The sequence below is a fragment of the Triturus cristatus genome, chromosome 4_2 (assembly GCF_964204655.1).
Source record: "Triturus cristatus chromosome 4_2, aTriCri1.1, whole genome shotgun sequence".
In the NCBI taxonomy this organism is placed as follows: domain Eukaryota; kingdom Metazoa; phylum Chordata; class Amphibia; order Caudata; family Salamandridae; genus Triturus; species Triturus cristatus.
The window spans coordinates 602,695,116-602,709,084 of record NC_140586.1 but is presented as its reverse complement, the minus strand read 5'-3'; the positions used below and the strand labels follow the sequence as shown (position 1 = coordinate 602,709,084).

The following is a 13,969-nucleotide window of genomic DNA, read 5'->3' as shown; positions in this document are numbered from 1 at the left end:
TTTTGTTCTTCTTTTGAACTAATAAGAGGTAACTGAAAAACCCAGATGGGTCAGGAGAAGTGATCTGAATTGCCCGTTTGATTAAAAGAGATTCTATTTCTAAAGAAATTAAGTTGTACATTTCCGTGGAAAATTTGGGAGGAGGAAGAAACACTGTTTCAAAATGAGCTGAGTAAAGTTCTATAGTGTAAACTTTTACTGTATTCAAAACCCAGGGGTCCAAAGTTATCGACTGCCATTTTGGAAAGGAATAAGCAAAGACGGCCTCCTACAGAACGATAGCCAGGAGAAAGACTTACTTGTTTGAGAACTGTATCTGGAACTTTTCTTGCCTCTGCCATGGAAACCTTGGTCTCTTTGTGGGTAGAATTGAGGCATGTATTACTGTGGATTGGCGTCATAGAAACCTGTGGATCCTTGATGTTGGTTGTTACAGCCTGTAAAGCGGCTCCTGCCTCTACTGGTCCTGGCAAAAACAGGTTGAGGGCAAGCCTTTCTGAGAGACTGCTAGGCCTTATCTAGGGAAGTAAACGTAGATATGTATTTACTCAGTTCCTTGATAAAGGAAGAACTGAAAAGGAGGCCTTCTTCTCTAATACCGGAGCCTGTGGCTGCTAGGTTAACAAGTTTTGGATCCAGCTTTACACCTTTTCTTCGCTCATGAGTTATGGCCGAATTGGCGTTACTTAGGCTCTTTGAACCCAAAGGGAGAGGATTTCTGGGTATGTAGGAGAATTGTCCAATCTGTCCGACTCCGCCAAATCAAAAATCCAAGCTAGAGGACCCACAATGTCTAAGAATCTGTCCTGACAGGTAGACAATGCTTTTTCCACGCCTTGGCTGAATTTAGTGAAAAAGGTGAGCATAGACGGGTCTATGGTAGAAATAAAGGATATTTTGGAGGGAATAGAAGAGTCTTCATTTGTTTATCCACAGGCGAATGAAGCCTAGAAGCGATGTATTCGCTCACATGATCTACCGGGAGCCATTCTGTGGACTTAGGGTGGTGAATTAAACTTGGGTCAAACATAGGGGAACCTTCAGTGTCCAAAACCGTAGTGGCAGCAATCCTTAGAAGAAAAGAAAAGCTTGGCTTTTTTTGGAGGAGGACCCCAATATAATTTTTGTCATTCTCAGAATCCATGTCACTCATATCCTCATCTGTGTCAGAAATGTCGGAAATTAGGATAGGAGATGACACCAACTTGATATTCTTGGTTTTTGCCTTACATTTAGAAGTGGTAAAATAACCTTATTGTTAGAATTATTATTACTCCCCTCCTTGGACGGAGGCCTTGGAGGAACAGCATTATCTGCCAAGTGAGGCAGCCTCCCTGTCCACCAGTGGAATATTAACTTTTGGTGTGGGTTTATTGAAAGATGGCATAGTATAAACCCATTGCTCTGCGCTTTCTGCTTTCTCCTGCAGAATGGGCCAAAATTGTCTTTGGCATAAGGTTAATCACTACATGCTCAATACGTTTGGTCACTTTATCCATTGAGGCTGCAACAGCCTGTTCTAAAGAAGACTGTATCAATTCACTCACATTCTCATTAAAAACGGCTTGTTCACCATCATCATAAGGACAGAGAGGAGAGACATTTATTTCCATGACCAAACCAAATGTAGCTGCAAACCAGCAATAGAGGGGTTAATGCAGTGAGCAACCAAGTTCTCTGCAATGGGCAGGCAAAAGAGTGTTTAAAAGAAAAGGCAAACCCTTCTGGGTGAAGAAAAGGGGCATGTTAAGGAGGAAAACGAGTCCAGAGTGAGGCCCCGCCTCGGAGAGGAGAAATACTGTCTCTAAAGCTGCCATAAGGGAAAAGGAACAGCAGACCTCCCCGTAGTGCTAACAAACAAACCACAAAGGCAGCAGGTGAGAGCAGCGCTTCAAACAGAATTCAAGGCTGACAGGAAAAACCATCAACAAAACTCCCACTGCACCACCAAAATTGTGATTGCAGTCCGAGTCGCATAGAGCATGAGGAGAACGGCGCACGCGGCCAATGCGGCAACGTGTCTACAGGGGGTAAAAAGCTGAAAGCAAAACAGTAGCAAGCACAACCGTACTCATTAACTGCAAGGAAATATTATAAGTAATTACTATTTGAAAACAGCATTTAAAAAAGAAAATACAAAGTATAATATTTAACTTGACTGTGAGCAGGAGGAAAAGAGAACTGTTCGCAGTCAACTTTGGTATAATACATGGGTCTGCTATACCGTTGGTCAGTAATTAAACTACGTTTCTTTTCCGAATTGGCTACTTTCTGCATAGCCTCATGGGATTTATAGTTTTCTTAGTTTTATATCGACAACTGCTATTGGATTAAAGTAAGAGTGTAAAGCATAATAGAAGCCTCCGGTCTTGCCATAAAATTGAGTGTTTAAAAACAAATGACATTGATACAACAAATTAAACTGATGTAAAGTCGTATTATGCATGACACAGTGTAACGAGAGAATCCTTGCAGCAGGTGGTATGGTTTCATCTCGGCTACAACAGTTGTGAAAAAGACAGGCTCCGTCTAGAACAATACAAACCTTTTTGCCAAGATTTACTTAATCTCATTGACTGGTTTTTTTCTTCTCTTAGGGGCTTTGACAGAAGCGAGCACACAGGTTGCTGCTGATCCCGAAAGATGGTGTTAGGAATGTCAGTCACAGCTTTCTCACTTTGCTCAACCTGCTAAAAAATACAACTTGCCGTCACTTTACACATCGTTAACAATCACAGAATTACCAACACCCCTTCCTGTTCCTTTTATGATAGTTCCGACACTAATAACTAACAGGAGCTGGCAGCAACTCGGCGTGAAATGGGAGAAATAAATACATACGCAGTCTTAAAGAAAAGGGTTACACGTTTCTAATTGCCACTCTACATCACTTTATGAAACACTGTAGAATACCGAATTATAAACAGAGCCACTGGAATTATGTCATGTATTCTACATAATCCACCATCTGCTGCATCAGTTTCTGATTTCTACAAAAAGCAATTCAAGCTCAAGCAAGTTACTGAAATACAGAAGAACACTTGGTGCCACACTCTGGTGGACCCTTTGCAACTATTAATTGATCATCATTAAGTTGCTGGATGATGTATTCACTTGCTAAACTGGCAATATGTAGGTGTTGCATTATGCTGCTGAATTTGCTTTTCCTTTTCGCATAATTTTGTGAATCTTGCCACATAATCGGGTCTTCCACGCAGAGGCGGTTGACAAGGATAAAGAGAGGGAGGGCGGGTGGAGGGGTTGCCGATGGGGGTCACGTGATGTAGTGCGGGCTGAGGGGTGTTTAATGATAAAAATTATTTTTAAAAAGACTTACCTGGTGCTGCTGACCGCCTCAAGCTTCTCTGTATCTTGTTCCGGGTCCCAGCTCACCCTGGGACAGCATCACGGACTCCCTATTCAATCACAGTTCTGCTCTCAAGCATGACAGCAGCGTGAGTATTGGCCAGAGGGGCTAGTTTAACTCTCCCTCAGAAACAGGGAGTCTGTGCTGTTTTTCTAACCCAGCAGGTGGGGGTGGAGAAAACGAAGTGCCCATGTCAGTTTGGCCACCCTTAGCCCCTGCAGTTCATAAGATTACTGTTTCTTGGTCCAGTCATAGGGATAATAATCCTTTAATGCTTGAATTGGCCCATTGCACTGAAGTACATGGAGGGGAGGAGGTTCTCAAATTATGTCATTAAAAGATCAAGCATGCAGGCTAAAATGGTCAAAGTTGATACCAGAGACGTTTTTAGACAGCTTGTATGCACAGTGTGCAGATGAGACCCCACTCTGTTTGAATATGGGATCACAGGATAAAGCGGTTTTAGATGCCTTTGATAAGCTAACAAAGCATATACTGAATGGCTTAACTATTAATAGCAGGCCCAAGGACATGTAGGAGATAAGGTGGTTTGATGGCATATGCTCTAGGCTCATAGGAATTTAATTATTCCCTTAAGCAATGCACGAGGGATGAGGCAGCGGTTAGGTCTCCTAGGAGGGCATACAAACTCGTAATCCAACAGACGAAGGATACTATTAGGGCCCAGGCATGGGAGGACCTTGATCAGGCAATTGTGTTGACAGACAGCAGAAAGTTTTGAGAGGTGGTGAATAGCCCCCTTTTTTTAAGACATAGCAAATGCCAGAACAGATTATACTATAGCTGCTGACAGATAGGTTCTCCACTTTGAAGGGATGTATAGCGACGATGATGTAGGGGGCTTGACTCACAGTGGGACACTGGTACAGATAGTGTCCCATTGCATTTTAATATTGGAGAGGTACTCAAAGCTATCCTGGCCACATCCAGGGGAAAGCACCGGGCCTGAATAGGGTCCCAGACGATTTGTGTAGATCAGACCCTCTAGCCTGGGCCAGGATACTGACACGAGTATTTAATGCTGCCTGTTCGTGTGATTTCCCCCCTCTTCTTGGTAAATGACCATTATAACACCTATTTTGAAAAAGGGCTCAAAGGATGACCCAGCGTGTTACCGACCAATTTCTTGGATTCAGCTTTAAAAATCATGGGGAAAGTGGTCCTGGACCGTCTATACTCCTGGTTAGATAAGTATGAGTTTATCTCAGACCTCCAATACTGCTTTAGACAAGGTAAAGAGAGACGCTAGATCAGGGCATTAGCCTACATCTATTGGTGCGGAAATACACTATGGCTAAGAAGGGATCCCTGCATATGGCATTTATGGATCTAACATTGGCATTTGACTGTGTCCATTGATTCAAACTATGGTCGATTCTCCTGGAGCTGGGTGTGGAGGTAGATCTAGTGGCTTTTTTACATTTTGCTCATAATAATACAAAGTCTAGGGTGAGATTCCTGGGATGTCAAGAGAGGGGTCAGGCAGAGGTGTATTCTGGCTCCTCGGCTGTTCATTCTGTATATTAACAAGCTGTGGGTTATTCTCTCAGCAACTAGTAAAGACATCCCGACAGTTGGCTCTAAACTTATACCCGCACTTCTATATGCAGATGTCGCGGTGTTGTTTGCCAAGGCAGGTGTAGGCCTCCAAACACTCCTCAATGCTTTTATAGATTTTATGGATTCGCTTGATCTCGCAACCAATTTTTCTAAATTACATACTATGACAAACTGGCACCAAGAAGGCTGTTAGCTGTAAGTTTTTTCTGCAGGGGGCAGAATTAACTAAACCTTTCCTTATCTAGGTGTGTTGTTTGTCAAGAATGGGTCCTGGGTTGCGCAGAAAGCACACAAAAAGAATGTTCTGGCAAGGGCAGTAGGGGCTACTATGGACTTTGCTAAAAGACTTGGGACAAAGTTCGCTCCTACACTGTTAAAGATGTACAGAGAAAAATGTATTCCTATGGCCACCTATGGTTGCAATGTGTGTGGGTATAAGGATGTGAAAGACTTGTAGATGGTGGAAAACATTTTTTCAAGCTCCTCGCTGTCCCCCGTGGCACCATTGCCTTTACGCTGTATGAGGATCTTGGCATTGAATTTTGTTAGACCTGGCACCTTGGCGTGGGTCTCCCTTCCATTTTTGCCTCATATGTTTTTGCTGAAGTTAGATGCTTTGGGCACTGTGCCACTACTATCCAGTGCCACAGTGCAAGTGCTCCCTATCGTAAATTGATGTATGGATTAGTGATTCCATGATTGGCAGGTTTGGTTTACCTGTCAAACCCTAGTACAGTGCACCAGGAGGGCCGAGGGCTGGTAATCCAAATGCTGCTGGTGGGCTTGCAGCACTGGTTGTGCCACCCACAGAAGCAGCCGGTAAAAGTGTGTCTAAGGCTTGCCATTGCGGAGCCTATGTGCAGTATGGTACTGCCATGCTGACTGGGCAAGTGCACCCACTTGCCAGTCCCTAAACCTTCCCTTTTCTTCATATCAGACACCCCTATGGTAGGCCCAAGGACAGGGTGCATTGTAAGTATAAGGTAGGACATGCACTGGTGTGTGTGTGCCATGTCCTAATAGTGAATTACAGCCATTTTCGTTTTTCACTATTTCAAGCCTACCTGTTCCCCATAAGCCAGAATGGGCAGTTTGATTATTACAGCTTATAATCTTAACTGACTCAGGGAACATGGTAGAAATTCGACTTTAGTATGCCTGAACTCAGAATGATGAAATACATCTTTTAGTGAAGTTGGTTTTAACATTCTGTGTTTGAAAATACCACTTTTAGAAAGTAGGTATTTTCTTGTCTAACCATCCAAGCCTGCCTCTGCTAGGTTGTCTATTCCTTGTCTGGAGTTTGAATGACAGGGGCTGGGGGATTCCAGGAGACAGGGTGAGTCAGCACAGGACTGAATAGAGAGATCTGCATGCAGATGGGTGGGAGGAGTTGTACCTGGGACCTGAATAGGGCTGTGCCTTCCTTCCACAATGCTGGCTCCACCTCCTGTGGTGCGTCTGATGTCTCTGCCCTGCACTGTGAAAGGAAAGAAGGAATCATGTAAACAGAGTGCTACAGGACTGACCAGAACTGGTTTGGACTAGACAAAGGCCTCTCTGCCTTCAGAGAACAAAGAGAAACTGTGCAAAAAAGGGAGACCCAGACTCCAGAACTTTAGATCACTTTGGGAAACAAGAAAAAACCTTTGCTGAGGAGAGGATCCAGAGTGACTGAGGAGAGACTATCCCTAAGCTTGAGGGATTGGCCTGCAGTGATTGCCTGACTGCCAAAGAGAGGAGAATGGAACTTTGTGTGTACTTTAATCAACTTGTGAAGGATCTCCAAGGGCTTGAAAAAAAAGCTTGTCTCCTGTTGAAGTCTCAGGGACAACAGACTTCACCAACCAGCTTCCCAAGAGTTCTTTGGAAGTGCCTGCAGTTGTGTTGGGATTTCTGAGGGACTGCGTGTCGCAAGGAGCTGGAAGCGCAACTCACGAGCAAGAACTGTGATGCCGAACTGCCGCTGTCGCTTCACAACATGAAAGCACCTCGCATCGCCGGAGAAGAGGATCGCCATCGCATCAGACGCAGTCGCATCACCAGGAAGCGTGTTGCAGGGCCTGTCGTGGCTTAGAAGAATCATTGAGTCATCGCAGGGCCGCTGATGCGCCTGGCATCGCCGAAGAAGAGGATCTACATCACTTCAGACGCCGCCGCATTGCCGGGAAGCGTGTCGCAGGGCCTGTCACGGCTCATAAGAATCGCTGAGTCACCGCAGGGCCGTCGCATCGTTACCGAAGCGTCTCGCATCGCCGGAGAAGAGGATCGACGTCGCATCAGATGCTGCAGCATCACCGGGAAGCGTGTCGCAGGGCCTGTCGCGGCACAGAAGTATCGTTGAGTCACCACATGGCCGTTGGGTGTGCACACATCGTGTCGCATCAAGAAGAAGATGCCATCTTTGTCGCATTGTACCGGATCTTCATCGCATCACGACGTTGCGGGCTGCATCGCCAAAGAAGCGCAGTAAGAAACCGACGCATCACCTCCCCTCGCAGAGAAGAGCCTACGCATCCCCTATGCAGCAGTAGGGACCTGACGCATCACCGTTCTTGCGTGTAAAGGAACCGACGCATCACCTTCCCTGCAACACTTTTGTTGTATAGCGTTACGCATCCTAAGGTACATTGAGCTCAAAGTGTCGCATTTTAACATCTAAAGAGAACTAAACTAATTCTACCATTTTAAGTACAGTGATGTGGATTTTTGTCGTTTATGGTCTTGTGTTAAATCTATATAAAGAATACTTATTTTAATATACAACTTGTGTGGTGTCCATCTGTAGTGATGTCACTGAGTGTTCACAAATGCTTTACACACTGCCTCTGAGATAAGCCTGTCTGCTCGTGCCAAGCTACCAAGGGGGTGAGCAAGGGTTATTTTAGGAGTGTACCTACCTCTGCCAACTAGAGACCCCCAAATCTAACAGATACATTTCTGATTACACTGCAGTTGTGCCTTTAATACACTGGTTGAGAAGTTGGTCTTTCCAAGTCCCCACCTTCAATCAACTTGTCATAATGGACTGTATGGCTCTTGAGGGGGCCTTGCGTATCCCATGTCTAAGGTATATATCGAAGCAGATGAGATGGCTAGGCTGCTTTGATTTGTACATTAAGCCCAAATCTTTACGGCCAACTGACATTAGGGACATTAGGTACCAGTTTCTGGCCAGGCAGCAGGAGGACAGGGAGGGTATAGAAATTGCTAAGCCCACGGTGAGAATTTACATCACACTTAGCCCAAGCCTACTGGTGCACCCCACCTGTCTCTTGTCAATAACATTCATCACCGCTTTTTGCTAACCAGATTCATACTGAATCCTATTCACTGGCTACTAGCTGTTCCAAAAGGCTTCGCGAAGCACGGGCATTTAAAGCCATGTGACAACTTTGCCAATCAAGACAGTTTGCACTTTACTCTTTTATGTGAATTTTCTGTCACTCTACTGGAAAAATAAATTTTTCTACTTTTAAGCTCATGGCATTTTGTTCAAGCAAGGCCAGCATTATTATATCTACAGATGGTTTCCTCACCCACGGTCTGCTTTGGGGTTGCTAGTTTCTTTTCAGGTGGTACAAGAACCAGGAGAAAGATGCTTTCTGTCTAGCTGAATTTGCACTTTATCTGATGAACTCAACACATACTTTATCCGATGAGTTTTTACAAGCTGAAGTGTCAAGGTATGTATTTTTAATAATATTTTACTCTTTTTGAAAATATGGTTTTAGGAAAACGTATGCGGGTAAATTGTATTTGTTATGTATTTTATCTCCCTTTTTATGTCTCGTTTAAATAACTGTTGATGGTACATTTATTTTATTTTATCTTTCTGCTTTTCTGGCTTTTATTAGCCGAATAAAGAATCTCTGACTGACTGACTGACATGCGCACTTAAAAGTGGAAAAAACACTCCTCCTCCCCCTTCCATAGCCCGGCCCTGCCCCTCCCTGCACACGCTCATCCAGCAGCTGAAAAATAAAACAATAATAAAATATCATTTTATTTTTGAGCTGCTGGCGCTGAGCCAGGGGGGTGATGCTCCTCCGCCATTTCGGAGGAGCCGCCGCTGCTTCCACTGCTGCATAATTCCGGTTGCCCTTGTTATAATCTTTAAATCCGTGGTCCCTATCATCTTGGCCATATTCCTCTTGTGAATGAAGCTCCACAGACACATAAGTATTGCTTTGTTTAATTGTCTGCTGGGAAAATTTTAACAGAAACGAAGCACTTACAGATGTTCAAGCTTTGAGTAATAACATTGTTAACAGTTAAACCCATAGTGATACAAACAATTCTTTATTTACAATAATGTGTTGGAAGGTATTAAAGTTTGCTTATACTGGGGCGCTCTATTCTGCCACAGTCATCCCAACAAGAGAGTGCATTTATCTGTAATCGAATCAGCAAACGAGCATTTAATTGTCATCTCTGGCGAAAAGACACAAAAAAATGTTGTGGAAGTTTTAAGGCAGCTCCTTGACGCATACATTACAGATATCCCTTTGTAGTGTTAAGCATGCATAAACTCTGCTGCCAGTAGGAATAGTCTTCAAAAGACAAACATATCGACTATTTGAAATAATAGCCTCTCAAAAGCTAACCTGATGACGCCTTAGGAAAACAAATGTTCAATATTAAAACATTGAATTCTTAGCAGAGTACACTTATAACTCAGCCTGTCCCCAAAGAAAGGCACATGAGCCTGATTGCGAAGGAAACATTTACAGATGAATTACATGTCAGTTGGTGTACGGCAGTGCTTGGTGAAATATCTTCAACTAAATATTATGACTGTAGATTTCTGGAGGTGACAATATTTAACAAGAATGCATGAGCATATTTAACCCAACAGATTACATGTGAATACATCCACATCACAAGTAATAACACTGCAACAAATATGTAAGACAACTACACAATACAATCCACCAATAAAGAGCACTATTCCCCAGCATCCATGTCTACAGGAAGTGAGATTTTAGGATTACCTCCACAACTATCTTTTAAAGAAAAGGCTACTTGACAAGGAAACGTTATTCTTCAGTATCCATCTCTACAGGAAATATCATTACTGCAAGTTCCAGCATCCATTTATAGAGGAAATGGCATGACTTCCTGCCTTCTGCCTACCTCAATCCACTAGTAGGTCCTTGGGGTGCTCTACTCCCTAGGCATCAGCAGAACAGGACAGATACTGAAAAATACATCTTCTCTTTGGACTACCTAGGACTATAGCCCTCGCTCATTGCATCTCAATAGATAAGAGCTCAATGTGGAACTCATTCAGCACACAACACTGCCAGTCCCAACAATCGCAGACGTAGACCACACAGTTACTCACACAGTATTCAAACAACATATAGACCCAGTGGCCTATGCATCCCACTTTCCACCACACACGCTCAAATTACCAAACACACACTTAAACTACCAAACAAACACTCCAACTCATGCTTATCAATGTACACTCTGCAGTACTCTATGCTCCAGCCGTTATTCCCAATCACAAACTCAAGGCCCTCTTTAGTACAGAAACGTTAATCAACCTCCTATCTTCACACATCCTAGATGCTCCTCTTGCCGCAGACTACAGCATCCAGCATACACTGTCCATAAGAAGGGAGGAGTCCTCACTGTTGTCTATAAGTCCTCCTGGTCCTGCACCATAATTAAGCAAGCAATACTCAACTCTATGGAGTTCATCACATGACACTTTCCACACCTTGCAAAACAATCCACATAATCTGCTAGCCTCTTAGGCGAAAAATTGACTTTATAGATGAATTCTCAGACCTCATCTCCACCTCATTCTAATATGCCGAGACCACTATTCTCAGTGACTTCAACCTATCAGACAACTAAAGCATGAAAAACACAAGAGACACCCTCCTCAACTTTACTAATAATTTGAACATGCTTACATGTTCACCAGTCAGCACACTTGAAGTCCATATAACGGACCGCAATCTCTTGATATAGCTACATGGCCAACCAAATCACCATGCTTAGCATCCAAAGAAAACAGTTAAGATCTGTCCAAAAAAGAACAAAAACCTTGAGATTCTTCAATGATTGATCCATAGACAATATACAGCTCAAATTCATCTCTCACACTTTGACATCTGATGCCCCCACCCTTCAAAACAATGTCAACACATTTCTACAAACCCATTTCTAGGCACTAACTAAAATACCATTCTGCATGCCAAAACATTCTGTCTCAGATAGGAAAGAAAAACACAGGCCCTGATAGATGCACACTAATGAAGTTACTTCACGTAACATGCAGACAACTTATCAACTAAAGTCAAGTTATATACCAAAACCATCAATGAAGTTGGCAACAGAAGCAAAATGTGTTCAAAACAATCAAGCACTGCATTACCCCCCTCCGCACAACAGAATAGCCTATGACTGAAACTCCTATCCCACACTCAATGGGTAAATGCAATGTCATCTACCCCTTCTTCAATGAAAAAATATAGAAGATCCAACTGTATATTGATAACAACAAACCAATGACACTCACTCCTCTGTGATGCATGCCACAATCCACAACGGCCATTGTTCTAATTCCAGTCTCACTAACATCCTCAACTCCCTCAAAGCTACCACCTATGAAGATGATGTATTACCCTCATCTTTCATCCAAGTCGTCTCTAGAGAGGCTCTATTACCCCTACTTATTATCATTAATGCCTCCCTTACTCAAGGCATTTTCCCTGAAGCTCTCACAACATGCCAGATCTTCCCACTCCTGAAGAAACCCACATTCGGCCCTGACAACTATGGCAGCTCCCAAGCCATCACTCATCTACCTTTTACTGGCAAGATCACTGAAAAAGCTGCACATGCTCAATTTCAAGATCATAGCAGCAACAACATTCTCCTGAAATACTAGGAGTACAGCTTTGGATCACACTGCAGCAAGAAGACAGCTACCTTACAAATAAGCCCTTGTGGCCAAACATCCCAATTGGCCCTGCCTCCTGATATTGCTGGACATCCCAAATGTCTTCAACAATGTCAAGCACCCCACCTCATACACACCCTGAAGTCTTGAATGGAATTATGAGAAAGTGTTTCACTGGTTATCTTCCTACCTATCCAACCAACACCAATTTGTTCAGATTAGCGGCAGTAGGTTGCAGAAGATCCTAATCAGCTGCAGAGTTCCCTAATGTTCCATTCTGTCCAATGTCATTTTCAGGAAGACTCTTGGTGCCGTACTCCCAGATAACATCAAAATTCACCAATACACTGACAACTATAATCAAAAGTCAACTCTGCACCAGATATCCAATGCCTCAAACACTGCTTGCACCTCATCCAGACCTGGATATGCAGCACTTATCAGAAGCATACCACACCACGACATAATTTCTGCTGTCTGCCAAGAACAAGAAGCAACAACTATGCCAAACCTGGTTCAACGACATGAAAGAGAATGGGTTTGAAAGTCAACTTTCACTAATGCCATATCGCTCCGATTCATCCTGAACACTATCTCACCCTCAACTAACATGTCACCAAGTAAAAACAGATGGCCTAGTACCAGCTCTGTTTGCTGAAGAATATGAAATCATTCCTCCCAGAAAGCAATACCAGAACTGATGTTCAAGCTCTTGTATTCTTGCATCTAGACCGTGACAATGCAGTGCTCTATGGCCTCCCTAACTCCACACTGGCCCCCCTTAAGGGCATCATACAAGCAGCAGTAAGCCTCATCAATTGCCTGAAGTTATTTGTTCATATCTTCAAAACCATCTACATCATCTATAATGACCTGCACCACTATATAACTGGCTTAGAGGTCACCATCTTTGGTGGCAATAGGCACATCAGCAGTCAGGGCACCATCAGGCTGGAGACGAGGAAGTGCTAAAATGAATACATTGGGCAACAAGGCAACAGCCCTTCTGCATCTATGCACCCAGAATCTAGAACAACATCCATATATCCATCAAGACTGCCCTAATCCTGCTACAAACAGCTGAAGATACAGTAGTATATCATGATGCAGTAACAATCCACTTTTGTTCTTAGACATCAGCTGCTCTTCCAATTACGCATTAACTGTGTTTTTGCCTTGAACCTTGTACAGTGTTCCCCTACCTATCAACTAGGTGTTTTCTATATAATTATCACATACATACAAAAAATGAATGGAAACTGCACATTTTTCAACACAATGAGAATACATGATACCATCTCAGTAACGCAACAGCACACCGATACAACACAGAACTCTAACACAAAAATGTGAAATCGTGTTGTGCTAAGTTGTGTGTTGTTTTCATGCTGTGTTGCTGTGATAGTGTGCTCCACTGAGGTTATATGTTTGCTTGGTTTGGTTGTGTTGTTCCCTGTAACAATTTTGAGTTATTTTCCTTTGTGGCATGTTGTTGCTTGGTGTTGTGCTATGTAGTTACTTTAGACAAATCAACAAAGACTCATTGATGTAATGAAATTTGAGGGGGCACCCTGCAAAATACAAGGAGGGGCTCACCATGCACTGGACCCAGCAAGGAGCTCTCAAATCTGAGGTTCTCAACCCAAGCACAGTGCTGCGGGGGGCCATGAAGCTCGGGCTGCTACGTACCACATGTGCTGCGGTGGGTATTGTTACGCCACTGCAAAGGCTGCCAGATTTCCAGCCAAAAATAGAACATTAATTTAAAGTTACAAAAACAAACAAGGATTGACTACTGTGGTAAAATGTCACTTTCAGCTTTTCAACTATTTAACTCTTAATGCAGCCCAACCCAAAAACATGCGTAGTATTATTAGCACTTTCAGGGCTCACTTTGGGCCACATTTATCAAATATCAATTTTCCATCAGTATTTAAGGAATGCAAAATGGTACGTAAGCGATTACCTAATAGCAATTCTTAAGCCCTTTGCTGCTAGGCATCCCCCCTCCCCCCCTGTGCTGCTAAGCCTTTTTTGAGCTATTTGGGCAAGTTCACACTTAGGTGCCTGTAAGTTTTTGACCACGTTAGGTATCTATGCCA

The 13,969-nt window shown here is 43.3% G+C and overlaps 1 protein-coding gene across 2 annotated transcripts in view; it reads right to left on the bottom strand.

The window, feature by feature from the left end:
• LRRIQ3 (leucine rich repeats and IQ motif containing 3) overlaps positions 1 to 13,969 on the bottom strand; it is a 432,105-nt gene that overhangs the window by 95,278 nt on the left and 322,858 nt on the right. For both annotated transcript variants that reach the window (XM_085602282.1, XM_085602281.1), the window contains exon 7: positions 2,546 to 2,690. In XM_085602282.1, coding sequence (XP_085458408.1) covers positions 2,546 to 2,690 — 145 coding nt within the window. The remainder of the gene's footprint in view (positions 1 to 2,545; positions 2,691 to 13,969) is intronic.